This window comes from Talpa occidentalis, unplaced genomic scaffold, assembly GCF_014898055.3.
Source record: "Talpa occidentalis isolate TD23 unplaced genomic scaffold, MPIMG_talOcc4v2.1 talOcc4.8, whole genome shotgun sequence".
In the NCBI taxonomy this organism is placed as follows: domain Eukaryota; kingdom Metazoa; phylum Chordata; class Mammalia; order Eulipotyphla; family Talpidae; genus Talpa; species Talpa occidentalis.
Genome location: NW_023605194.1, coordinates 2,335,256 through 2,361,607, shown reverse-complemented (window position 1 = coordinate 2,361,607; position 26,352 = coordinate 2,335,256). Strand labels below are relative to the sequence as shown.

The 26,352-nt window shown below is 56.2% G+C and overlaps 1 protein-coding gene across 2 annotated transcripts in view; it reads left to right on the top strand.

Annotated features, from left to right (window-relative positions):
* The window catches only part of DOCK1 (dedicator of cytokinesis 1), a 345,405-nt gene that overhangs the window by 311,284 nt on the left and 7,769 nt on the right, over nucleotides 1-26,352 (top strand). For both annotated transcript variants that reach the window (XM_037496903.2, XM_037496902.2), the window contains exons 39-48: nucleotides 7,307-7,396; nucleotides 8,602-8,706; nucleotides 12,190-12,331; nucleotides 12,468-12,546; nucleotides 14,021-14,105; nucleotides 14,241-14,327; nucleotides 14,625-14,801; nucleotides 15,744-15,827; nucleotides 18,970-19,107; nucleotides 23,749-23,894. In XM_037496903.2, coding sequence (XP_037352800.1) covers nucleotides 7,307-7,396; nucleotides 8,602-8,706; nucleotides 12,190-12,331; nucleotides 12,468-12,546; nucleotides 14,021-14,105; nucleotides 14,241-14,327; nucleotides 14,625-14,801; nucleotides 15,744-15,827; nucleotides 18,970-19,107; nucleotides 23,749-23,894 — 1,133 coding nt within the window. The remainder of the gene's footprint in view (nucleotides 1-7,306; nucleotides 7,397-8,601; nucleotides 8,707-12,189; nucleotides 12,332-12,467; nucleotides 12,547-14,020; nucleotides 14,106-14,240; nucleotides 14,328-14,624; nucleotides 14,802-15,743; nucleotides 15,828-18,969; nucleotides 19,108-23,748; nucleotides 23,895-26,352) is intronic.

Sequence of the window (26,352 nt, the reverse complement as noted above, 5' to 3'; positions counted from 1 at the left end):
GCAGCACCCCCTCTCTGCAGCTTCTAGGTGGTGGCTTCAGACAGAATTTCTCCCTGGGACTCCGACTGGTGGAAGCTGCCCTTGCTCTCGCCGGCAGGACCACAGGTCACACCTGGTCCACTTGCTGGGCCAAGCACTGACTGTTACTGTCTCGAGTGAGCAGCTGCAGCTTCTGCAAGTTTTGAGAACGACACTCAGCGAGTTCAGCTCTGTGGGCGGCTTGCTTGTCACTTGGGGAAGTGACGTGGTGCTCCCAGGGGGGCAACTGTTCTGACAAAGACCCCCCCCCTCCTGCCCTCTGGCCTCAGCGCAGGGTGAATCCACCCGGCTCCCCAGCTGCGCCACCCCAGCCCTGCCCCCATCAACTCCTGACCAGTGTGTCTCTGCGTCCAGATTTCCCTCTGGATGTCAGGCCGCTCAGGCCAGTAGCACACTGTTGCACCCCAAACCCAATTTCCAAATAGGGTCCAGGGCTATTTACTGGAGCCAGGGCTCAGGGCTTCAACATCCCTCGTAGAGGGTACAGCTGCACCCCAAACAGCACCCATCCTGGGAAGGATGACAGCTGCCCTGTCGGAAAAAAGAGCTGCTGGAGATGGCAGCGTTCAGAACAGCACCTGGCTAGGCTGAGGCCACACGGAAATGAGGGTCAAGAATGTTCTGTGGGTCTCACCCAGCCCCATAGTAGACCTGAATGTATTTCTTCATAGAAACGAGAAGCTTTCACAATTAAGGCCAATCACTAAAATGTTAGTAACTGAGCCAGGGGAATCCTGTTTGTCAGAAACTACTAAAGAAATGAGCTGATTCGGCCATTTCTTCCCTGCTGCCCTCCTGACCCAGCCACATGCTGGCGCAGGGCGTCAGGTGCCAGCGAGCAGGGCAGTGCAGGAGGCCCTGAAGGACTGGGCACCAGGGGCCTTTGCTGCTCTCCGGTGACAACAGGAGGCCAACCCTCAGGTTCCCCCTCCACATGACACCCCGTTTCCTGCCTTGGGCTCTGTGTTCAGGCCACCCCTCCCCTCTTGGGTCCAAAATCGCACCAGCCTTCCCGCATCTGCCTGGTGGGCTCTGCTGCGCCTGCCTGGGTCGGCTCCTGCCAGCCCCCTCTGCTCACATGAGCCCTCAGTGCCACTCCTCTTCCTTTACGGCGCTGCCTGCATGCAGCCACAGGTTTGCGTGTCTGTTTCCTGCGCGAGCCCCCGGCAGGCTGCATGCGGGGTCCGGGAGACAGGCCACGTGTCTAGCCCACAGGAGACCTAGTCTCAGAGCTGTGCCTGGTCTACCACACAGCGGGCACGCGTTGAACGAAGGAACAACTGGCTGGATGGAGGCTGGATGGGTGGATGGAGGATGTATGCATGGGGAGATGGATGGCTGAGGATGGAAGATGGCTGGGTGGAAGACAGACGGGTGAATGGAGGCTCAGCTCTCGAGAGTGATTCCTGCAAGATGAGACACGCTCGTGGAGAGCAAGACAATTGACCTTCAGTAAATAATAAGTTGAAGGGCAAAGTCGGTTTTTTTTAAGCAAAGGTGTCCTCTGAGAGGAAAAAGAATGTGCTGAGCTTGGGGTTCTCAGCCAGGACCCACAGGAGCCCTTCGCGCTTGTCATGACGTGCCTCGAGGGTGTGGGCATCGTCTGGGTGAGGCCAGGGACACCACTCGGCAGCCTGCAGCGGGCAGGAAAAGTGGACTGGGGCAGTGCCCTCAGGCTCTGTCTTCTGGGGGAGACAGAGCTGACCCTGGAGAGTGATGGGTTGGCTGCCCTGGGGGTCTAAAGGAGTCTTGCCTGTTCTTCGAAATTTAGGGGGACAGTCCTCACAGTGGCTGTTAGACTTGGATAACGGAGAGCAGAATGGTGAAAAGAAACGCCGCCCGCTCCCATCTAAAGCTAAAGCGAGACAGGGTGCAGGTGAGGGAGAAGATCTGATCAGATGAAATCTGAAGTACTTGGGTGATTCGCTGAGGCAAAAAGATCTTTTATCAACTGGCATTAAATTTCCTGGGAAAATACCAGCCGGAAGTAATTATCCATCTTCTGTACAGTCAAGAGGGACGGAACAAGCTTGAGCTTCAACCTTCTGAAATCCCACGGCGTCTGGAGGGGCGAGCCAGGGAGGGGCTGCTCTGTGACCCCAGGATTCCGAGAAGGGAGCCCAGACAAGGCACGTGGTCAGGAAGGGAGGGTAGAAGTCAGCCAACAGCTCTGAAGAGAAACCCTAAGAAATTAGGAAGCGGCACCTCTTTGTGGGAACAAGATGGCGTCTCTCCTGTCGGCCTGGGTTACTACTGAAATCCAGAGTTATGCCCCTTGGTCGTATTTTCCTTTGTGCTTTGTCAAACGCCATCCTAAGCTCATTACTCGTTGCCCAGCTCTGGGCTGAGTCCTGTTTTCTCAATGTGATTTGTTGCTCCAAGTGCCTCGAGAGTGAGAGCTGCAGGCAGCAGCCCTGCGGTGGCGAGGGGCCGGCCCTTCTCCTTGAGGTGCTGCTGAGCCCTTGGGGTCTCTGGGCAGGAGGCCTGCAGCTAAGAGCAGCACTTCAGGCCTCCTGAGCTGCCAGTCTCCAAGCCCCCAGTCTGAGAGGCATCACCCACCCCCCACCCCCAGGAGCCCCACTCCATCCCTGCTCTCCTGCTCCCCAGCATTGCTCTGGGTTCCAACCTGGCGGCTGTGCTATCAGCGTGAATTACTTTCAAGGTGCCCAAGCCTCAGGGCACCTCTTCTGAGGGGAAATCTGGACAGGTGACCCCTTCAGTAGCCGGTGCCCACCGGCGCTCTCCCCAGGCTCTCTGGGTCCTGGCCTTGGGATGTCTGTACGCATCCTGGGTCGCCACTCCGTCTCAGCCTCTCTGCCTTTCCCGACCCCGACCCCAGGCTCCCGTGGGTCTCGTGGCGCAGAGTCTGGATCCCTGGGCCTGGAGGTTAGTCCTGCATCTCTGAGTAGCAACCTGTGCAGCTCTCGGGGGGCCCCTCGCCCAGACAGGGACGCCTCTCGGCCCCTCGTCGTCTCCCTGAGCTGCGGAGAGAGCTGGGGTGCTGGCCACGGAGCGGGCGGGATAATATTCAGGTTGCCCTACCTTTGTGCTCTGGAAGCAGCGCGGCTGAATGGATTCTCTGCTCCTTTATATTGGACGCTGCGGCTTTTGAATTATGCCCTGTTATCTCTCTGTATTTCTCCTGCACAAAATCATCCTTCTATTTTTGCTTTCCATTTTAAAAAGTTTTGAATGTCTTTCAGCCCAGCTCTTGGCCTTTTATCTTTTTCTTTCTCCCCATAAAACATGGCTTCCATCTGCTTCCTTTTACATTCTCTTAAGTTCTCCCTTCCTGGGCTAATAATTACTGCTTGCTCCTCTTCCATTCTGCTTCTCCCGCTCATTATGAGTGCCCCCCTCCCCGAAAGCGCTTCTGTGGGCCTTTATCATGGCAGACAGGCCTTCTTTCCTGAAGGAGCTTGAATTGCCGGCTTATTGTATTTGGTTGAGTCCTTAGTAATTTTCAATAAAGCCTGTAATGCAAGTGCTTCGCTGAAAATCACCAGGCTTCTCTCTGGAGGACGAGAAAGTAGACGCCCAGCTCCCAGCGAACTTGGCTGGAGCGGGGGAGTCGGCACTGACCGAGGATGACCGTCTCCGGGTCCAGGAGCAGCCCGGCCTGGAGGCCCAGGGTGCAGAGCTGGGTGGAGCCCCCCATGGAGGAGGAGGCTCGGGACGGCCTGCACCCCAAGCTCTGGCTGCTTGTCCCTTAAAATAGCCCTTCCTGACAAAGTTCACACTTTGCCTTGCGCCCAAGTCAGAAAATGAAGCCTTTTGCATCATCTGGAGAACTAAAAATAGGGGTTTGGGAGCAAGTTTCTGTTTTTGGTGAAATGGTTGGATTTCTTTGCTCAGTATTTGGGGTGAAATTTTCTCGTCCTATGAGTTTCCCTTTAAAAATACAGTTGCTATCAAGAGGAACTGCAGGTACAAGCATCACGAGCCCCATTCTTGGCTTATTCTCAGCATTTCCATCATTTTTGAAGATCCTGCTATTTTCGTCAGCGTCTGCTCATTAGACAGGGTTGGCCTGAGCCTGCAGAGATCAGAGGTTAATTGCACCTTGCTCCTACCTTCAAAGAGACATTTGTCATCAAAGCCTGAGAGAACCCATTTTTAGAGCCAGTGATGACATTCCCCCACTCTGTGGAAAACAAGGTTTTCTACTAACAAGCACCCGGCACCCATGAATTAAGGGGTGAAGGATCTGAGGCTGCCTACTAGCAGGTGCACAGCAAAACCCTCCCACTGGCACACAGGTGGGAAATGGGTGTACCTACCTGGTGGCTACTTCTGGGGAGAGAGGGAGAGAGGTAGAGAGGCCTTCATGGAGGATGTGACATATAAACTTAAGTCAAGTTTGCCAGGTGATGTCTGGGAAGAGCAGACATTCCAGAGACTTCTGTCTAGCACAGGTAGAGAAAGGGCTCTCAAAATACCTCACTTTTCTGGGGAAGCTGAGAAATCTTTCTGTGGGAGCAAGGGCAGGGGTCCTGGAAGCTTCAGATGGAGACGCCTTAGAGACCATCTCTTCCGTGGCCTGTGGGTCCCTGATGGTTTGACTATCACTCCATCAGAGAAAAAGAGCCAGTGAGGTTTTTTGGAAATTGCTCATGATGAGTTCATTTTCTCCCCAGAAGCTCATCCTGGCTACGAGGTGGCATGCCCAGGGGCAGGGTCTGGAGACCAGATAGAAGGTGACATCCCGGGAGACACAGAGCTAGCTGATCACAGACTCTTAAATGGGTCAGGGCAGAACAGCGAGTGCTGGGAGGAACTGGGGCACCAGTGTGGCTCAGATGCCCACCAGAGCTGGGTGAGTGTCCACGTCCTCACTGGGCAAAGCTGGAAGAGAAGTGGGAGACACTGGCTGCCTCCTCCAGAGCTCCAGAATCTTCCGTTCTGCTGGATTTCCATCTCCTTAAACCTCGGAGGCTGTGAGACACTGGAAATTCAGAGGGTAATTGACTGTGACTCTTTTCTGGAAAAACAGATGAATGGTAGAAGGACTGAGATTCAACCATCCCATAAAACGTCCTCAGAGGTGAGCTGCTTACAGGCAGCATGCTAGTTGCACGGAGTTCCGCACGGCTCTTTCGAGGGGCCTGGCCAGCCCGAGTTGTTGGGCAGGGATGTTTCTCCTGGCGCCACTTCTCCCACCTGCCTGCACCACCTCCTGTGAGGTCTGTGCCGCCCTCCCATCAGACAAGCCAGTGCTGACCTGAGAGTTTTCTGCAGGAAATCGATCACTGATAGGCTGTCTGCACCCACTTTCATCTGGGGACCACGCAAGGAATTCTACCAGAAAAAAAAAATTCAAGAAACTTGAAGACATGGAACTTCCTGAAACCAGAAGGTTCGGCGTGAGGATCACTGTAGCAGAATGGAGCCGAGGTCATCTGACTGTCGGGGCAAAGGGAGTTCCCCTCTCCCTGGGGCTTCCTCCAGGCGGCAGAGGAACAAATGTCAAAAAGACTAGCACGGGAAAAGGCCAAAAGAAGTAGAATAATCGCGTGTGTGCTCCCTGCAGCCAGGAGACCGGGCGTGCTGGGCGCTGGCCCTGGCTGGGATACCACCTTAAATACTGAGCCGAGACTGCAGGCCTCAGGCCTGCGGGAAGGCCAGGTAGGGAGGCTGCTGGGGCACAGCAGACAGGTGTGCAGACGGAGCGCCCCTTCTCCAAGGAAGAGAGAAGCAGGTGCTCCCGGCACACGCCCTGACAGAGAGATGTGTTTATAAATATCTTTTTCACAAGCAGCCTCCACCCAGCCCTCACACCCCTCCCGTGGAATTCACCTTTTGCCAGAGACATTGGGAGGGCAGGTTTCTCTCCCAGTGCCCATGAGGAGGGGGTGGCGGGTGTGCTCTGACTGCGGCTTGATCGATGACTTTGAGAATCCAGACTGTGGGTTAAGGTTTTCAGACCCGAAAATAAAGCGGTGCCTTGGCGGGGGAGAGGGGGTACGTCTCCTTTAGTGCCGAAGCAGATCCCCAGCCCGGAGCAGACCCCCGGGGCTCGCCCCACAGGCTAAAGTCATCCCCACGCCCACATCGCTTGTTCTCTCTCTGGCTCCGAGCCATGTTCTCAGGTGTTCCCACTGGAAACGTGACTCGCCCACGCTCTGGGGGCCGTCCAATTAAATCCCCTTAATGCAGATCCTTCTAAACTTGCTGGGGGAAGAGGAATGTGTATTTATATAAAATCTGATGGAAAACAGCCCGGTGACCCTGTGGTGAGAAGGGTAGGGAATCTATTCCAGACTTACATTTCTTTTAAAAACAGTTACCTGCGATGTGTATCTAGAGCATCTCATCTGTCACTAAGGCTAAGAACAGATTAAGCTTCTACTCAGCGACGAGTTGGAAGCCTTACCTTCCTAGGCGGCTAAGGTAGTGCGATCCGCTTGCAAGCCAGGAAGGAAAGAACAATCCGGTGAGCGGGAACCCCCCGGCCCAGGTGATGTTGTCTTTGAAATGGAAATACGCTGAGGGAGGAGGGGTCGGTGGCTGGAGCTGAAAGAACATGAAAGGAGCAACAAGCCCCTTCCTGGAAGTGCCAGCTTGGGTCCTGGCACAGAGGGGGACGGGCTGGGGCTCAGATGAAGACACTCGAGGAGGCGAGGCAGCTTTGAAGGCTCCACAGGACGACGGAGCGGGGCTGAGCGGGGAGATTGCTGGACATCCAGGGCCGTTGCCACCAGCTTCTCCCCAGGCCCCGTCCTGTCTCCAGAATCTCTCTACTCCAGGCTTATGTGTATTTTGCCTTTCAAGTATTAAAATGCAACCCTCAGGCCAGAATAGCTCTTTCCTCAGCAGAAATAAATGGTTTCTTTAAGTCGCAGCTCTGGAGAGGGGTTTGGCAGTGAGTGAGGGCTCCTGGGTCTGGCTACTAAGCCAAGGCAAAGGCTGGCAGGCGGGGGAGGGCGGCACCCGGGGCATCGGTACATGCATCTGCGACGCACGGCTGCGTGAGGAAGAGGCAGAGCACCCACCGCACAGGTCCCCACAGTGCCCCCGTCAGCAGTGGCTCCTGCCACGTCCCTGAGCCGCCCCCCAGATGGGCCGCACCCGGCCCGCCCGCCTGAGCCGTGGGCCCACAGCTGGCCAGTCTGCTCGGCTGTCGTCGGCCTGGACCGGGGGACACGCACCCCCGGGAGTCCCTCGTGTGTGTGCTGACGCATCCCGGGGTGTTTCCGACACGGCGAGCACCTGTCCACGCCTGGATCTCGAGCGGCCGCGTGACCTCTGGCTTCTCCCCCCCTCGCAGATGTGGGAGGAGGCCATCGCGCTGGGCAAGGAGCTGGCCGAGCAGTACGAGAACGAGATGTTCGACTACGAGCAGCTCAGCGAACTGCTGGTACGTGTCCCGCTGCCCGGACGGGCACCCCCGGGCCTGGCCGCCGCCTGCCCGGTGCCGTAGTTCTTGTGAAAGGTTTCACGATTTTCATTCTTTCCGTCAGTGGCCCGGGGTGTCCCGTTCATCTGCAATCCTTCTGTCAACTGTCTCTTTTCTGCTCCGGACACTTGTGAAGCCGCACGGCCCGTGACACTGTCGGGCGGGCGCTCAGGCTGAGAACCCACCAGCATCCGGGCTACGCGGAGGCCCAAGGGGGCACCACTGTCTCCTACCCAGCTCTTTGCCCCCCCTTCTCGTCACGACTCGTTGGTCTTAGAGTCTGAGTCGGGTTTTCAGCACACTCCACGCGCCACGAGGTCAGGGTGCTTGTCTTTTGCCGTCCAGTTATGTCACTCGGTGCCATCCCCTCGGGGGCCGCCCCGTTGCCGTGTAGAGCCTTCACCCTCTCTCAGCTCCGCGCCTGTGGGGCGCCCTGGGCACAGTCTCCACACCTGCACCTGCTCGCCCGTCTGTGGGCGCGTGGGCTACTTTCCACGCTGGGCCACTGCAGGGGGCATCACGGGAGCGGCTCTCTCTTCCCGCTGGTGTATTTCAGTGTTTCAGGCAAACACTCAAAGTGGGGTGACTGGATCGAAGGGAATTTCATAACCAACGTCTGAAGGTGGGTGATGTGCACGGCAGCCTCACCCCAGTCTAGTCTCCGCCAATGGAGACTGGAACCCCAGCCCCGGGGGGCGGGTGGAGTGACCCACACTTTCCTCCAGCCTCCAGGCTCTGGCCGCTGCACCTCAGCCTCTTTTTTTGTCCTTTCTGTGGGTAGCGGGTTGATGGGCCGTAGGAAGCGCATCGCCAACTTAGAGCAGATCCTGCCTTTCTCCTCTTCTTGACAGAATCCCAGTGTCTGGGCCCTTCCAATGTTTTAAAAATACTCAGGAAAGTCACTTAATCAGAAACACCTCCTCGGTTATTGGGAACCCCTATACATCGCAGCCGGGGGCTGGATTTGACTCTGTGGCCAGACACCTGCTGGGTGATGGAGGACGGGGCGGCGCCGTCTGCGCTGTGCAGAGATGAAGCTGGTGCCCGTGCGCTCCACGAGCCCCCCCGCCACCCGTCGCCCCCGAGACCGCAGGGGGCCCCGGGAGAATCCGGAAGGACACGAGATACTCGACTCACCTGACGTGCATTTTCTTTCTTCCTTGCAGAAAAAACAGGCTCAGTTTTATGAAAACATCGTCAAGGTGATCAGACCCAAGCCCGACTACTTCGCCGTCGGCTACTACGGACAAGCGTTCCCCTCGTTCCTGCGGGTAAAGTGCGCTGCTGGCCTGAGCCGGCTGCCCCCGGCGGGCCCTGGGTCCAGGGAGGGACAAGGCTCCGCAGGGGGCTGCGTCCTGCCCGGGGTGTCCTGGCCCAACAGGGGCTGCTGATCTGCCTCGAGCACGTAGAACTTTTTACCTGACTTTTCCTAAACAGAACTCTGCTTCTGAGCCTTCCGTGCACTATTAGGGTTGTCCCGGCACGTAGCTGCCATGACTTCCTCGCTCAGCCACACCCAGCTGTGGCAGCAGGCACCTTCGCTTAGCTGTGCGGCCCTCCCCACCTTCCAGAACTTTCTTCCTCCCATACCGAAGCTCTGTCCCCATCCAGCAGCAGGCCCCTAGTGACACGCCCCCCCCCACCCGTCACCGTGGGCGTCTGTTCTAGGTCTCCTGTGAGTGGGTCTTTCGGGATTTGTCTCTTTGTGGCCTCGTGGTGCAGCCACGTGCAGGTGCCAGAGCGCGGCTCCCAGGAAGGCTCAGGTGCGGCCCCTGCAGGCACAGCCCACGTGCTCCACTTGCTGTGCGCCGAGACGGCATCTGGGCTGCCCGGCGTGGTGTGAGCGTCTGACAGCACATGTTTTCATGGTGCGAGACATGGGAAGTGTATTTCATGGCCATGCGTGGAGAGGGTCACCGCTCCCTGAGGCAGGCGTGTGTGTCTGGCACGATGGAAGAAAGGCCAGTCGGCCAAACCCACTTCTAGGTCAGGAGGCAGGAGAGGAACTGTAAAGGAGGCTGCCCCCCTGCAAGCAAGATTGTCTCAAAACTCACCCCTGGATGCCGTGGGCCAGCGGGTCCCGATTTCCTGTCATTTCTTGCGCCCCTTCTCGTGGCCTCTGGCTTTGTGTTTTGAATGTGCTCCCCCGGTTTAGGGAAGCAGAGGCATCGCTGGGCGCAGCTTCTGGCCGTGGCATGCAGGTGGGAGGCCCTCCCAGGAGTGTGGTCCTCCGGCCCGGGGTTTCTGGCCCCTGGCAGCCCTGGTGGGAAGGACCCCCTCCGTGCAGGTGCAGTGGGCGGGGCCCCGCGAGACCTGTCCTTCACACGGGGGCCCAGAGGGGCTGGTCTGTCCAGTCACCAAGGTGGTGACACTTGTGGTCCTCCCAGGTGACCGGGGCATCTGTCCCTGCCGGTCCTCCATGGTGAGCTGGACGTGGCTCAGACAGTAGCTGACCGTAGCCAGACCCTGGGGAAGCCTCTTCCTCCAGAGAATGAAGAAAAGATATTGGGTGATAAGGCCAATGGGGGGATTTTGAAATTAGCGACTCTATTATTTTTTGAAGATTTATTTATGCATAGAAGAACTGGGGAACAGGCCAGAGGTGTGGGGGGGTGAGAGGACTCACCAGAGACAGAGTGGGGAACAGAACAGGCAGACTGACTGAAACACACTGCTGAGGGGAGCAGCGGGGGGACAGGAGAGGTCCACTGCGCCTGTGGGTAGCTCCCTGGCCGGGATTGAACTCGTGCTGCAGCGGTGAGTGTGCTGAGACCTAACCCCTAGGCCTCCAGGGAGGCCCAAAATTAGCTACCTCAAATAAAAAACAAAGAGGCAGGATGAGCCTGGGGCTGATGCTGGCTGTGGCTGAAGGCCTCATTGGCTCTGTCTGTGTCACAGAGAGCCAGGGGCTCGCCCCTCCACCCCGCCGGCCAGGCCGGACTGGGAGTCACCGTGTGTGTGTCCGCAGCCCTCTGCGGACAGCTGGGAGCTTGCCTGGCCTTCTGAAGCACCCGTGAGGCAGAGGCAGCTCTGGGGGTGGCCCTGGGCATCAAAAGGACAAAATAAAGGCAAAGGAGGAAGAGTTTAACAGTCTTGATTCACCTTGAGCTGACTTTCCTGCCACACCTAAATAACTCTGTGTCGCAGCCACGTATTCCTTCCACTTCACACGCCCCCTCCTGGGCTCCATCCAACAGGGACGTTAGCAGCCGCAGAGAAGGGGCCTGAGGTCTGTCCCCTCCGTTCCATGCAGCGCTGGGACCGGCTGCCCCTTTGGCTGTGGGAACTGATGTCCTTGGGCTGTTGGGGTTTTTTGTTTTGGTTTTGGATGGGTTTATTTTTTTTTTTTTGCATTTCTATTAATATTAATGTTTCTTAGAAGGAATAAATATCTTAGACTCTATGTATATCTTCCCCTTGTTTGCATGTTTGAAGGGACCCCCTTCAGAATGCAAAGTAATTGACATTTCTAGAATATGTTGCTGGTGTTTTCATCTATAACTCACTAGTGTTTTTCTATTAAAGCTTTTATATACATTTTTATTATTATGTCTTTCTTCTGGTGTAAGGCATAACAAATGCATGCTGGTTTCACGGAGCCTGTCTCACATTAAATCTTCCTGACTTTCTAAATGTTCAGCTTCTATAGCCTTAAAAGATGCCCACACTGCGTGTTTACCCTTCTAATTAGATGCCTTGGTTTCTGCTTGGCATTAATTTTTTGGAGAAGGAGAACATTTCTCTTCCATAATGGGTACTTTAAGACATACCTAAGAGTGAAAAAAGTATCCAGTTCTTAAGCTGTTCCTTCCTTAGTGATCCCCGAGAAGTCAGATTAAGCTGGGCCTGGGAAGGGTATCAGTTGAGCACCCTGGGGTCTCTCCTTATATTTTGAAAATTCATTAATTAGACAAATGTTGGTTTGACTTTGAGCTGAGGTTCTAGAAGATCATTGTGAAAATATGCTCTCTGCCTGTCTGTCTCTCTCCTCCCTGGCGTCTGTCCAGGGTCATGGCAGATTCCAGGCCGCCCCTGACTCATCCCCAGCCATCTGGATCCTCTTCTTGGGGCCCCCTGATTGAAACCCAGTCCCGTGAGGAGCAGATCCACCCCCGGCCCCGCTTCTGGGCACCGGGTCAACCTCTGCTCACGTCTCTTCCACGCTGCAGTTTCCCTTCAGTTCAGATGTTCCTCTGCGGGGCGGGGGACAGGGATCCAGGGCCTCTTGTCTAACGTGGGAGGTACAAAGACCTGTTTCATCTCGAAATCAGAACTTTCCATGCAGGTGTATTTAGAGGGACCCTGTGGCTGCCGTAGAAGTGACCTCAACAAGACAGCCTGTCAGAAGGACCCCGTCCCCCAGGGGCACCCAGCCCCGGTCTGGAACAGCCCCGTGGGCCTCTCCACCCCACTCTATGGTGGTGCCGAAGGCATATCTGGAGGTGGACAAAGTCCAGCCCGTGGGAGAGCACCCCAAGTCTTGCCCTGTCTTTGGCGGCGGCTGGTGGAAGGTCTTACTTTGTTAAAGGGATGGCCGCTGCGAGGCTGGACGGCTCCCCTGGGCTCGCACCACGTCACATTCGCCGCGTTAAACGTCCGCAGCCTGATCCCGTGTCTTAGGCCCCTGTGCCCTTGGCCAGTCAAGTGTCCCCCGCCGGGGGCAGCTCCCTGAGTGTCCAGCATGTGCTCAGGACCCCGTGCCGCCGTCCCGGCCCCTCCCCGTGCGGTTGTTTACCAGACTTCGCTGTCTCCAGGGGAAGGTCTTCATCTACCGGGGCAAGGAGTACGAGCGCCGCGAGGACTTTGAAGCTCGCCTGTTAACTCAGTTTCCAAACGCCGAGAAAATGAAGACGACATCCCCCCCCAGCGAGGAGATCAAGAACTCCCCGGGCCAGTGTATCCTCGCACCAAGCTGGGCTGGGGACGTGGGCAGGGCTGGGGACACGGGCGGGGGACGTGGGCAGGGCTGGGTGGCACGCACGGGGCTGGTGTTGCTCGCTGCTCGTTAGGGTCCTTCACCCCCGTCCTGCAGACATCCAGTGCTTCACGGTCAAGCCCAAACTGGACTTGCCCCCAAAGTTCCACAGGCCTGTGTCAGAGCAGATTGTAAGGTAACCACCCCATTTTCTCACCTGACATTACCCGAGGTGGCACGGATCGTTGCTGATTCCACCTTTGAAAGAACGCAGCCAGCCTGGGTTAGGCTCCAGGCGCTCTCTGTCCTGCAGAAGGCGAGGGAGCAGGTGCTTTGGGCATGAAACAGCAAAGGGAGATATTAATGTGTGTGGCCAGAAGGGTGCTGAGCCCATCCCTTCCCCAGGGCAGGAGACGCAGGCCCTCGAAGGAGGGGGTCACGCTAGTCTCCGGACAGCCCCCTCTGGGAGAGTCCCCGTGGGGCTTCTCCTCCTGCTCAAAGCCGGTCCCCAGGCGGGTCCAGTCAGCACACCTGGCCAGTGACCTGAGTGTTTGCATTGGGTCAGGCGGCGGTTGGAGCTAGGACATTTGCACAAGAGAACAAGATGGGGGTGCAAAGGAGCCCTCACCCCATCGACACGAGCATCACATCCTCTGGCACTCTGAGGCGGATGTTAAAACTCAGGGTCGGCTGTCTGAGTTTGAGTGAGATCTTGTGCCTCTCTGTTAAATTGCACTTGACTTAGTGATGGTCTAGAAACGCCCAGCTTTAGAAGTGTCTTTGATGTCAAGCATTTTCTTTTCTATTTGATCCATGTTCTGGGGGAAAAAATGAGCCTCTTTGATGGCCTCATAATGTCAGGATCTGCTTATTCTGTATCCTGAAGTTTGTTCTTCAGCAAAATTCACTATGGTTCTTTGCCCTTTCATCAGCTGTAATGGGAGGTGAGCTGATGCACCAGCGCGTCGCAGGCACACAATGAGGTTGTAGAGCACGCGGCTTAGAGAGAGGCAGGAGCCAGCAGCGAGGGGTTGTGTATGTGCAGATATTTCCAGTGGCTGTGGGGGCCCACCTGCCCCTCCGTGCAGGGGTGAGTCAGGCCCCCAGCCTGCCTCTGTCTTGTGCATGAGGCCCCCACCCCAGGGGTGAGGCGGGATCTTGTCCTGTCGTGCAGCTGCTCCTGGGGCCCACAGGCTGCCTCTTGTGGCCTTGGGACTAATGTATCTGCAAGACCGTCCTAAAAATGATAAAGGCATAATATTGTTTAATTAACAAAAGTGAAATTATTACATTAAATTACCTTAATAAATAGTCGAATTATTAAACTAATAAATTAGTCATCCGATTACTAGACACACAGCTGGAGCGCCCAAGCCTTTTCCTCTCTGCTTCGAGTCACCTTTTCTGTTTTGGCCCATTTTGTTCGTGCTCAGCACCTCTTCCCCCATGAGGGATTTGTCGGGACAGGGAGAGGCAAAGACTCAGGCCATGCCCAGCTGCCAGGTCTCTCTTCTGGGACTGGCGGGAGAGAAAGCCGAGCTCTGGCTTCCGGTCAAGGTTGGGGATATTTTATAAAATAAAAAGTGACGATTATGAGCCCAGACCCAGTGTCTGGAAGTGAATTGGCTGCTTTGAGGGTTAAATGTCTCACGATTTCTCTTTCTGCACAGTTTCTACAGAGTGAATGAGGTCCAGCGATTTGAATATTCTCGGCCCATCCGCAAGGGAGAGAAGAATCCAGACAACGAATTTGCGGTAAAAAAAAAACAATACACCCTCAACCCCCCCCCCAAGACTGGAGAGCTGTGGTCCCGAGGTGGACCACCAGCTGCCCCAAGCAGCCCACCAGCCCGCGGCGTCTCCTAACAGGCCCCTGTGCTCCCTTTGCAGAACATGTGGATCGAGAGAACCGTCTATACAACTGCATACAAACTACCTGGAATTTTAAGGTGGTTTGAGGTCAAGTCTGTTTTCATGGTAAGGACACCCCCAGAAGGAATTGCCCATGACATGCCCCTCTGGTGCCCGGGGGTCACTAACCGGCTGCCACCCTGCAGACCGCAGGGTCTGACAGCTGCCCGTGGGCCCGGCAGCCCTTGGGCGTGTGTTGTGGGTGTGTGCCCGTGTGACTGGGCCCTCGGCAGCCTGCCCACAGCAAACCCTGTCTGCGCAGCACAGCCTCTGAACAGCACTGTGGGCACAGGGTTGACCACTGGCAGCTATCTGGGCACCGGGTGCTGACATGACCCCTCGCCTCTCCCTCGCCCCTCGCAGGTGGAGGTCAGCCCCCTGGAGAATGCCATTGAGACCATGCAGCTGACCAACGACAAGATGAGTGGCATGGTCCAGCAGCACCTGAGCGACCCCAGCCTGCCCATCAACCCCCTGTCCATGCTCCTGAACGGCATCGTGGATCCCGCCGTCATGGGTGGCTTTGCCAATTACGAAAAGGCACGCACACCCAGCTTCCTGCCGCGGCCCTGTCCTGGGGCAGGCTGACACCGCTCTGTTTATCCAGGGCCAGGCCAGGAGCCCAGAGACAGCCTCTGCTGCCAAGGGCAAGGCCCGCCCCTGGCACAGCCCTCTGGGTGTCGTCAGCGAAGCCCAAGCAGTGTCCTCCCCAACTGGACGGATGGCACTCCGGAGAGGACCCTGGGTGGCTTTCAGGAGACCTGGGATCACTAAAGGTCCAAGGATAAAGTCTCAGTGAGAGACAAGAGGATTCAGCTTAGACTGGGTGGTAGGCCAGCTGGTATGGCAGCCAAGATGTGGACAGGAATGGCCAGAAGTGGAAGGACTGGGGATGCCCTGTTTCTGTCAATCAGCTTTGGGACCTGGCCACACCCCTTTATTGGTGTAGTATCTCTGGTTGTTTTCCCTGGATGCCAGCAGAGCTTGGTATTGTGACCTACATGGTCCATTGAACCTAAAATCCTCACCATCTGGCCCTTTCCAGAAGACATCTGCTGACCTCTGGTCTAGACAGAACAGAAAGGACACAGCCAGGAGCAGGCTAGGCAGCAAATGTCAATTGCCCTGGACACAGAGGGTGCATTCTGGCACCTTCCAGTGTTGGGCAGACCCAGGCAGGGCTAGTGGGTCCTGGCCAGGCAGCCTGGGAGCTACCACCCAGCTGATGAGCCATCCAGGTCAGCTGTGGCTCTGCTGGGCTCCAAGGATGGGGGCCACTTTGTGTGCCCCTCTGGGCTGACCCTCCCCCCATAGCAGTGTTTCCCCTGGGTGCTGGGGGTGCCCCGGCCCAGGTGGGAGTGAGCTCTGGCTGCGTGGGCGAGGTCTGCCAGGCCAGGCTCAACCCTATCCCGGGGCCTGGTGCACACAGGCGTGCAGAGAGGCGGACCGGCCAATGACCTGAGCACCTCCCTGTCCCCACAGGCCTTCTTCACAGAGCGGTACCTGCAGGAGCACCCTGAGGCCCACGAGAAAATCGAGAAGCTCAAGGACCTAATTGCATGGCAGGTGCGTGTCTGGCCGCGGCGCTTCAGCCTACCTGCCTCGCTTCTTTGGGGCACACACTGGGCTTGCTGGGTCACATGGTAGATTTTGATTTTGATCGGTACAGGGACCACCATGGTGTGCCCCCGTGCCCGCTGGGTCACATTCTCAACAGCAGTAGCACAGCAGACGCAGCGAAGTCCGAGTCCTTCCAGCGTCCCAAGGCAGGATTTGCGTTTGTTGCCTTGATGAGCTTGGCTTTGCCATAAGCGTAGCACGCTTGACCTCGGTCTGCCCTGGATCTGCTCCATCATAAGAGATCCTGAAGCCTCCTGTGGGCAGGCTCCGTTGCCAATTGCTAAGACGAGGGTGGACTTCAAAGGTCCAAAAGTTTCCGTTTCACATGTGAGAGACCAAAGGGTACGAAATCTCGAAGCCTCTGATGGCTATAAACCATCACCACACGAACTAGTTTGGTCTGCAAAAGTTCTATTGATTTTTTTTTCCTGTAAGCTTTTACAGCAAATTGGATTTTAAGAGTTTCCAGTCCTACCGAGGAAAATAATTTGTTCCCCAGAGAGAACTTTATGTCAGCACGATGTCATCACCCCTAATAACTATATTAAAGGATGAATTTTAAAGCAGCTCACAGCAAAGTTGAAAGAATCTGTTTTGTAGCAACTTCATTAAATCAAAGAGTGATAAAAAATACATATTCAAAACATTTCCTGTGATTTTGCTTTCATTTGCAAATGTTTTGAAAACCCATATTTTAGTATCTGTAATTGAGTCATCCGGTCATTGAAAATAGGAAGTTTGGGGCTGCCCGAGTGCTTTCTTCTATTCGTTAGCTTGTTGGGTTTGGTTTTTCCTGAAATTTCATTAGGGCAAGTAAGGTTTTCCTCGCGGGAATCCCCGGGACTGATACACGGTCAGCGCGTCTGGGCCTCAGGGCCCCTGCAGCCGCGGGTCCCCTCCAGGCAGCTCCTGTCTGTGCTGGGCCCTGGCTGGACAGGGGCGGGCGCGGGCGGTGCGGTGCCTCCAGGTCTGCAGCTGGCGGGGACGCCAGCGAGCGCCCGCCCGCTCCGCTCCTCTGCGGCACGGCTCCCAGGCGCCCCAGATGCCGCAGCCGGCCGAGCTTCCAGATGAAGCCTCGCAGCTGCTCACACACGCTCCCAATTTTGGAATGCACCAAGGTGAAAGTCCAGACACGTTCCTCCTGCCCAGCTGATAACAGGGGTGACCTGAGTCCCCCGCAGTGCTGCTCCCGAGCCTCAGCGGGGCTCCCAAATGTTCTGCCAAATCCCTTTCGGACACATGGCGTGGCTGCCGAAACGGCCTCTTTTGAGAGCAGGCTGTGCTGGCCCGGAGCCCCTCCGGGAGTGACTTTGAGGAAGTCCTTCCCCTTTTCTGGGCTCTGGGGGGAAGCAAAGCAAATGCAAACTGGGGTTCAGGTGTCGGCCTGAGAGATCGTGAAGCTCAGCCTGTGGAGGCTCCTCTGTCAGGGTGTCGTCCAACAGCATCGTTCTCTGGTCCCCAGTTCAGCCCCAAGTAGACACAGTTGCCAGGCCCCACCCCAGAGGAGGTGGTGTCTGGCCGATGCGGGGGCCTGTTGAGGGGATAAATTTTCTCACCCCGTAAGTGCCACCCACACATGGCAGCGTTGGCCATAACAGTGACCTGGGCCTGGCATTCTCCCTGCAGCTCCGCAGGTAGCTTCTTTGATGGGGAGTCTGGCCAAGTAAGCGTTTCCCAGAGCCCACAATTGGGGTGCACGTGGCGCACAGGGGAGGGGCCGTTCCCCATCCAGACAGAGGCTTTAGGCCTGGGGCGGCTGTGCTTTAGCCCTGAGTAGGCGCCCCCAGCGTCCTAGCACCCTGAAAGCCACATTTGCCTGCCCGCCAAAAGCCATCCCCCGAGGCAGGAGTCGGGAGCGGGAGATGACCGTGAGCATTTCCTGCTCTCGCCCGGGGCACGCTGCCGCCTGCACTGGTAACGCATGTGGAATTTTAAAATATTCCACCTAGTTTGAATCTCACCTGCGCAGTGTCCTTTGGGTGAGAACTGGCCGGAGAGGGATACCTGGGGTGCATCTTGGGCAGAGACCCAGCTGCCAGCAGAGCCCACGTACCACTGAGAGCCGCTGGGGCCGCAGACCCCGGGGCCCCGCATGCCCCGCCCTTCCCGGAGGACCAGGGAGGCGGCAGCGTGTGCTCTAAAGGCAACCCCAGGCGTTTTCTGCCTTGATTCATCTTGTTAAGATTCTTGAATTTGTTCACATGGAATTCAATTGTGAACTTATTATCCTTCTTACTAATAAATCTGCTCACTTAGATTGGTGTTCTGTCATATTAGGAAAAACTGTTTTTAATCAGTATTTTGATTTAATTATAAATTATTAAGAGCACGCCTCTTAGCTTGATTGCACTGAAGAGTGGCCGCCTCCCAACCCAAGCTGGGGCTTGGGGAGCGGAGCAGGGGCAGAGAGGACTCCCTCCCTGCAAGCCCCTCCTTCGGACGTCCTCCCAACGGTGACTCTGGGGGTCCTCGGGGCGGGGGAATGAAAATGTCTCTGTGAGGCCTGTAAAGTTCAGCTCCCTCTCCACGCCCAGAGCGGTGTGCTGGCCTGATGCTTTATGACGGTGGCCTTGGCAGACAGGGATTATTTTTAGTTTCAAGGAAGAATAAATCTGGTTTTCCTTTCCAAATAAGAATATCCTTCAGGACTATTGATCACGTATAATTAGATTTCTGCGTTTTGAAATAGGGTTCTCGGTGGCCTATAACGGCAATATTCTAAGCTAAAAAAAAATCTTTGCACTGAGACTTGACCCTCTGCTAATAGCTCAAGTCCAAGCTAACAATCCACTAGGCAGGTCCACCCGGGCGCAAGTGGGAAGCCGAGGACGCCCGTCCTGACATTGGCGGACAGATGCGAGGCAGGCAGGCCGGGGTGGTCCTGTCCCCTGCGCGGGGAGCGTCCAAGCTGCAGCACGAGCGATGCTGATCTGAACAGTGTGGCCTTGGGGGTGACGTGCCTCTCATCAGTTTAATCAGCTGTGATTTGGAAACCAAAGCAGAGGCACCGCTGGGCCCCCTGCCTGGTGCTGCCTCTGCCAGGCCGTTCCCCGACAAACTCAGAACAACGCCGCCTCTGGTTTTTCAGATTCCGTTTTTGGCCGAAGGAATCAGGATCCACGGCGACAAGGTCACAGAGGCGCTGCGGCCATTCCACGAGCGCATGGAGGCCTGCTTCAAGCAGCTGCGGGAGAAGGTGGAGAAGCAGTACGGCGTCCGCACCCTGGTAAGGCGGGCCTGGGCAGGGTCCTCGCGGCGCCGCGCCCCATGGGGGTGACTAAGACATGTGCGTGATGCCAGCTCAGCCCCCTTTGCCAGCTCATGGGGAGACGTGGGGCACCGAAGATGTGCCCAGTGCGGGGAGAGTCCCCTGTGCGGGCCCGAGGGTGAGTTGGAGATGGCCCTGGGGGAGACCACCCCCAAAGATGGGGAGGCAGGGGTGGCCAGAGTGGTGCAGACCCAGCCGTGCTGTGGGGGGAGGACTGGGGAAGGGGACAGGCCCCAGAGTCTGGACCGTCTGGAGCAGGAAGCTCTGCCCTCCACGAGGAAGGCCAAGGGGCATGCTCAGGAGTTCCATGGGGGTCTCTGCATAGGGGTGGCCGGGGGGCATGAGGAAAGAGAAGAGTGGCTTGAGATTTGTGATGATGCAAAATACCTGGTCGCTTATGGGCTTGAGATGCTTCGTGAGCTGTGCCCGCACCCGTGGGCCCAGCCGGGCGTCAGGGGAGGCTGTGTGCAAGCTCGGCCTCCATCCTTAGCTCATGGCCTCAGAGGTGCAGCCCCTGCCCGGGGGCTCTGGAGACATCGGGCACAGAGGCAGTGCCCGGCGGCTCCCCCGCTGTTGGGAGCGGAGGGGTAATGTGGCATCACTGGTTCTGCTGCCCCCGTGGTCTGTCATCCCCGCTGGATGGGGTGTGTGCCCCCCTCCTTACCCTGCAACGCCAGGCCGTGGGCAGTCGGTCTCCTGAGAACACGCGGCGCTGTCCCGCTTGCTGAAGGCCAGGTGTGCGCGTGGAGCCCCATTTTGGCTTCTGGGCGGCCCGGGCCTCCGCCCGTGTTCTCTCCCGCCTTCTCGCTCTGCTGGACTCGCTGCTTTTCTCCCGGGCATTCGTCTCATTGAGCAAACGCTCATTTTGTGCTGACCGCATGCCCTCAGCCTTTCTCAGGGCTTGCAGATACCAGCTTGCTTCAATCCTGCGAACACTCTGAAGGAACACTGGGGCCTCCCCACTTCACAGATGAGGAAATGGGGGTGTGGGAAGGTAATACACTGGCATGTGGAGGACCCCGAGTTTGAACCTCGCCGGCCAGGCTTTCAGTCCCTGTAGTTCACACAGCAGCGCTTCCTTCGGTCTCCCCCAGAAGTCAGTGGGCTTTGCTCATCTCCTTGCTCTCCCCGCTGCTCACCCCTGCCAGCCGCGTCTCGGTGCCTCCAGGCCTAGACCCTGGAGCGCATGAGAAGGGGGTGTCTATGGCCCTGACTCCCAGGGCAGGAGCCTGACAAGCCGGGGTGGGTCCCCTCGGGTATCTGCTCGGCAGAGCCCGCAGGAGGGGTCCGGGGCGGCCAGCCAGGGGCCGGGTGGCAGGTGGGCAGGCCTGGAAATCAGGGCGCACTCCCCCAGCCGTCCTGGAGTGCCCTCCATGCGGCGGCTCCCTGGAGGCGTGCTCACGGCTCCGGAGCTCGAAGCTCATTACAATCAGAGTCGAGTGGCCAGAAGAGTCTCCAAGAGCATCATCACCCTCGCTTCCCAAGCCTGACGCCACTTTTAAATCTTTCTAGGAAATAAACACTTGTGACATCTCAAAGTTTACTTACTAGGTGAAAAGCTTCCACTTTTATCATTTAACGTCTGTTTCAAAACGACTGAGACCTGTCTGGCTCCCCAAAGTCTTCCCATCCATCTCCCTACCCTCCCCACTGAGATTAGCTCTTGCTGTGCCGTGTGCTGCTGGCTCGGGAGGGAGGGCAGGACGGCAGGGGTGTCATGTGGCTTCAGGGGTCCCCCTACACAAGGCCAGGTTCCCCTGCCCCCTGTGCGGAGCCAGGGGTGATTAGGGATTTCCACTGAACCCCAGAATAGCATTGTCTCCCCCAAACTTGCCCCTTCAGTTAGAGGCTGGCCAGACCCATTGGGAGGGTGACCCAGGCCCAGAACTGAGGGTGCATTCTCCACCCCAAGTGCTTTGTCCCTTGGAGCTACCTTCTGGAGTCCTCCACCTGGGGGACTGTGTAGCCAGCCCCCTCCAGCAGGTGAAGGCCCCGGCATCTGTCCCTGCCACCCTCTGGAAACGTGGCAATAAAAAGCAGTCTGGGATGAGCCTTCCCCGTCTTATCTACTTGGAAAGCTTGCAAGCATCTCGGAATACTTTGGAAAGCAATACGGTATGATCCTGTTTGAGAAAAGATGGGTTTAACGATAAAAACCCCATAGAAAGGACATAAACCATGTTGTCAATTTTTCTGAGCCAGCCTAAGTCGTGGCAAGAGTAGGTGTGTACACCCTGTGACTCCTGAGTCCGAAGGCCTCGGCCAGAGCCCGCCTTCCACTCCCCGTCCCCCCTCTTTCTGGCCGGCCGGGCTCTGGGGAGCCAGAATGCAGACTCGGCCCCAGGGAAACGGCCACCTGCTGCCCTGGGCGCTGCCCGCCCCCCAGCCCCTCGCTGACTCGCTGTGAGGCCTTTGTCTCCAGCACCCGTGTCTTTCTCCCAGCCCTTCCTCTCCGCTTCCTCCCAGTCACCACAGCAACTGGAAATCTGCCTTCTCTCGTCCCCCATCACCTTGCCCCCTCTGGAGCAGGTGCTGAGCTCCCGCAAACTCCGGGGGGTCCGCCCCCCACCTGAGGTGCAGCAGCCTCTCCTCCTCCTCCCCTGCCCCTGCTGCCCATGCCCCAGGCAGCTGCCTTATCCTCACACCGCAGCCCCCTGTGCTCCCGCTGGGGAGCAGGGGCTCCCCCATCACCCTGCCATCCAGCTGTCAGCCTGTTCCAGGACACCCCCTCTCCAGTTCCTCTCCCAGCCTCAGTTGCCAGTGGGGCCCATTCTAGTGGTTTTCATGCTGGGAAATGTGGAACCCAGGGGTTCCTCAGAGGCTCCTGGATGGTGTGATGGGACTTCACCTGTGGGGTGCCATCTCGTCCCCCTTGGCTTCACGAGGGGTGCATTCCCTCCCCTGTTGACATGGGGTCAGGTGAAAGTGGGGGCTCAGAGGGTCCCACATGTTATGTGAGGTCACAAAACAGGGGTCTGAGTCAAAAGTCTAACCTGTCCCAACCCCCTACCCCTGCCTGCCCTGCAGCTGGGATGGGACACCGGCCGCTCAGTGTCCCGTCAGGACAGAGAGCATCCAGTTCTTCAGATAAAAACAACCCGAGCCCAGATGCCTCCGCTTCTAGGGTGTCTGCTCAGCCAGAAGATGGGGAGGTGATATGGCGTGTGACAGGCACTGTCCCTGGCGCCCCACCCAAGGCTGACCAGAACCCCCATGCTGGCAGGTCTCTGCTGCCAGTGGCTTTGAACCTGTGCTTGGCTGCCTATGGCCAAAACCTGTTTTTGTCAATAAAGTTTTATTGGCCCGCAGCCGTGCGCTCATGCAGGCCTGTGTGGCCCGGGGTCCTTGTCCTGCCTCAGCAGCAGAGCAGAGCAGGTGGACTGTGCGTTTAAGTGCTGATCCTCTGGCCCTTTGCAGGAAGTTTGCCATCTCCTGCTTTCAGCTGTTCGTTTGCCTTGTGTGCCTTTTCCTGTTCTGGAGATAGAAGTACAAGTGTAAATAGGATTTCGTATGCGAGGTCCATGGTTAAGAAACAGGCTGCTTCGGGGTGGGGGTGGGGGTGGGTCCTGCGACCCTGATCAGTCCGGTCCTGAGCACATCTGCGGCCCGTGATTGGCTGAAGGAGAGCCAGCTTTGGCGGCAGGGAGGTCGGAGCCCCACAGAGAGGAAATGTCCCCCAGAAATTGGGTCTCCACAACCCCAGGTTCAAGGAAGTACCTTCTGCAGCTGCTGAGGCCCCAGCTGTGCCAACGTCTAGCTGGGGATGCGGGAACACTCGTATCTTTAGCTAATTAGATGTTAACACGTGCTCTGTCAGTGACGCTGGTTTTGGGAAGGTGCAACCCCGTGTCGACAAGAGAGCAGAGAGCGCTACCCCAAACCAGTCTCTTCAGACACACCCTCTTCTACTCTGTGGCCAGAGGAGGAGCAGGAGCCGCTCAGGCCTTGGCGTGGGTGGATTCGCGGCCAGCCCTGGCAGGGAGGGTGGGTTAAGCAGTGAGAGCATCTCGTCCTGGCCTGGAGAAGGGCAGTCCCTGGGGCTGTGCACCTACGTCAGTGCAGAGGGGAGAAGGTCATCTGAGAGCTTGCCGAGTTCTTTAGTCACCTTCTACGTGCTGCTCTGTAAATCAAATCTTCTGATAGTCTGTTACGACCTTGGAATAGGTCCATGTCTTGTGGTCTTTGTAAAGAAAACTGCTTGAGAAATTTTTAAAACCAAAAACGTTCTTTCTGGTATTTTTCACAGTATGGAGGCAGGATTCAAAGGCCAGAGATAATCAGTAGCTTGTGTTCAGTGGTGAACAAGGACAAGTGCTGTTCGTGAAAGCGTGGACATTGCGGTCCAGAGCCAAGGCTGCTCAGATCTCGCGGCCCGGGGTCTGCCCGCGCCAGGCAGCCCGCCTCTCTCCTGTCCCTCCATCACGCTCTGTCTCGTTTGTATGTGGAAGCTAAAATCTCAAACTCATGTATACAGGGACTATGAAGATGGTTACTAGGGACTGGGAGTTGGTGGAATTTGTGAGATATTGGTCAAAATGAAAGAACTTGCAGTTTTTTTAATCCTTACAATTCTCTCTCTCCCTCTCTCCCCGTTCCCAGCCCTCGGGCCTGGACGACAGGCGAGGCAGCCGGCCCCGCTCCATGGTCCGGTCCTTCACCATGCCGTCTTCGTCCCGGCCTCTCTCGGTGGCCTCTGTCTCTTCCCTGTCATCCGACAGCACCCCCTCCAGGCCCGGTTCTGATGGGTGAGTCTCGCTGGGCACGGGGCGGGGGGGGGGGTTGGGAGAGGCTGGGGAGGGGCCTGCCAGGAGCTGCAGGACCCTGGTTTGTCTCGTCAGCACCAAGAGAGCTTTTTAAAGCCAAAACTCTTGGAAATGGAGACTCTCCAAGACCTCACAGCCTCAGCTCCCAGTGTGACTTGCAGGGTCTTGTGAGTGTTTAAGAAAAAGGTTCTCCCATTGGGTAAGTTTGCATCAAACTCTAAAATGTCCAGCGAGGGTGCCGTCCAGCATTCCCCGGAAGAGTCTCCCTGCCTTCCTGGCTGGGCATCTCGGCTCACTCCCAGGGAGTCAGCCCCGGGCATCGCCCACCATCAGCCTCACTGAGGTCTGGCCAGCCCACCTTTCTGCAAGGCCTCCTGGGGCCACATCTGCTGCTGGGGACCCGTAGCACCCAGTGAGTGGGTCAGAACAAGCCCCCCCAGAGCCTCCTGTGAACATTCCCTGGATGCTCCCTGCATGTCTTGTATTAACTCAGAATGTCACCAAGAGAACCTGCTGTGGATCCTTGTGGTGTGTTTGTGAGTAGCGGACACGCGGGCTTGTGCTACAGGATGAGAGCGGCCACGAGCCATTCAGACCTCCCAGGAGAGCTGCTCGTTGTTTTACTGTTGACTTTGCACGGTTGTGTTTGTACAATCCCATTGGGTTGGCAACCCATCCCCCTCCCCACACGGGAGCTCCTGGCCCCTGCGGCATCAGACACCAGCGTCTGAGTGCCCTTTGTTGCCAACAACCCCTGCTCCCAGCAGAGAATGGAAACTATACCCACACTTTTTTTTCTTAACAGTAATCTTTATCAGTGCCTGCTACTTATAAGGCCAACTCCATATGGAAATTCTCAATTTAGAGGTATTTAAATCATGTGTGCTTGTCACTTAGAGCAAGATTGCTAAAGAAATTTAATTCAACTTCTTCCCAAGAAAATCCCCAAGCTAGTTATGCAGAGGGTTTTATATTTCCAGGATTGTAGGGGTTGAGAAGGAGATTGATGCGGAGATTTGAGTTGGATGAAGAGCGCATGCCACGCGGGCGTGTGGCCCTCGCTCCTGCCCAGCAGGCATCTGTTCAGCCATGAACTGGGAGGCATCTTTATTAGAGCCCAGATTTTCGTTCATTCCTGGGTTACCATCCTTAGCAGAAAATGGTCTCAGTTGGCACAGGTCATGCACAGGACACTCCCCTGCCCACAGCTGCTGCTCGTAAAGTGAACGGTGCGAACACAGCCTTCTTTCTCCTGCCTGTTTGTAGGCCCCCCTGGACTTCACACTCGGGGCTTCCCCTGAGTTGGAAGGACCCCCCACACACATTAATTGTCTCAAGTTCTGCAAGACTTAATAAAACCATGAAGAGCTTTGACTATCATAACAGATGTAATGCCTAACACCTAGTGGAGCCAGGTCTGCAGGTTCATGTGTATCTAGTTGGGAGGAATCCACAGCCCGAAATACCTCAGTAGTCAAAGTCAATGCTAGTTTATTCCATCAATCATCTTGAAGTTTTCAATGTGAACATGTCAGACTTATATACAAAAAGGAATGAATGTTATAAGGAGGCCCTGTGCCCACCAGCCAGTCTTGTTTCAACCTACCTGCTACCAGCTTCTCCCCCTTGTTATCTGGAAGCCAGTCCTAAGCGCCATGTCATTTTGTCCATAAATATTTCATGTGAGTTTCTAGAAGAACTTAATTTATACAAGTTAGTATAGTTGTATTAATAAGTACAACTATACTAACTTTATTAAACATAAAATAGAGTGATTCCATAGTATCAGCAAGTGGTACATCGTCTAGTTTTATGCTCTCGGTCGTTGCGTCGTGTCCACTGCTGTCACTTACTACCTTCCCTACGGAAACCTGTTTCGTCTCGTGAGTATAGGTTGCCCGCCCTTTTTTGATTATCCTTCCCCACCTCTTGTTTTAAGCCTTTGTTTATCCTTAGAGCTAAGATTAGTTTCCTATAGGCAGCAAAAACTTAGATTTTGGTTTCTGATCTGTAGTCACTCTGTCCCTTCTCATGGGTGAGTTCAAGCCATTTGCATTTAGAGCAGTTACTGAAATCACAGTACTGCGTGTGTTTGGATTTGGGGGGGTGGTTACCGTTGGCTTTGTTCTCTTGTTTTTCTCTTGTTCTCTTCTCTCATGCTCTGTGACCTTTTGTCTTATGTCTGGGCTCCCTTTCAGGTTTCTTATGTTTCTCCTCTGGCTTTTGTTTGCAGTTACCGTGAGGTTGTGTGTGCAGCTCTGTACTGGGACTTACGGGCAAACTGATGCCAGACTCTTTCTGATGGTTCTTTTTTTTTTTTTTTTTTTTTCAAGTTTTTGCTTTTTTTTTTTTTTTTTTTTTTTGTGGGACCCTCGCCACGGCCAGGGAACAAACCGGCGCTGCAGAGGCTGCAGGCAGCCTCGCAGCCTCGCAGCCCAGC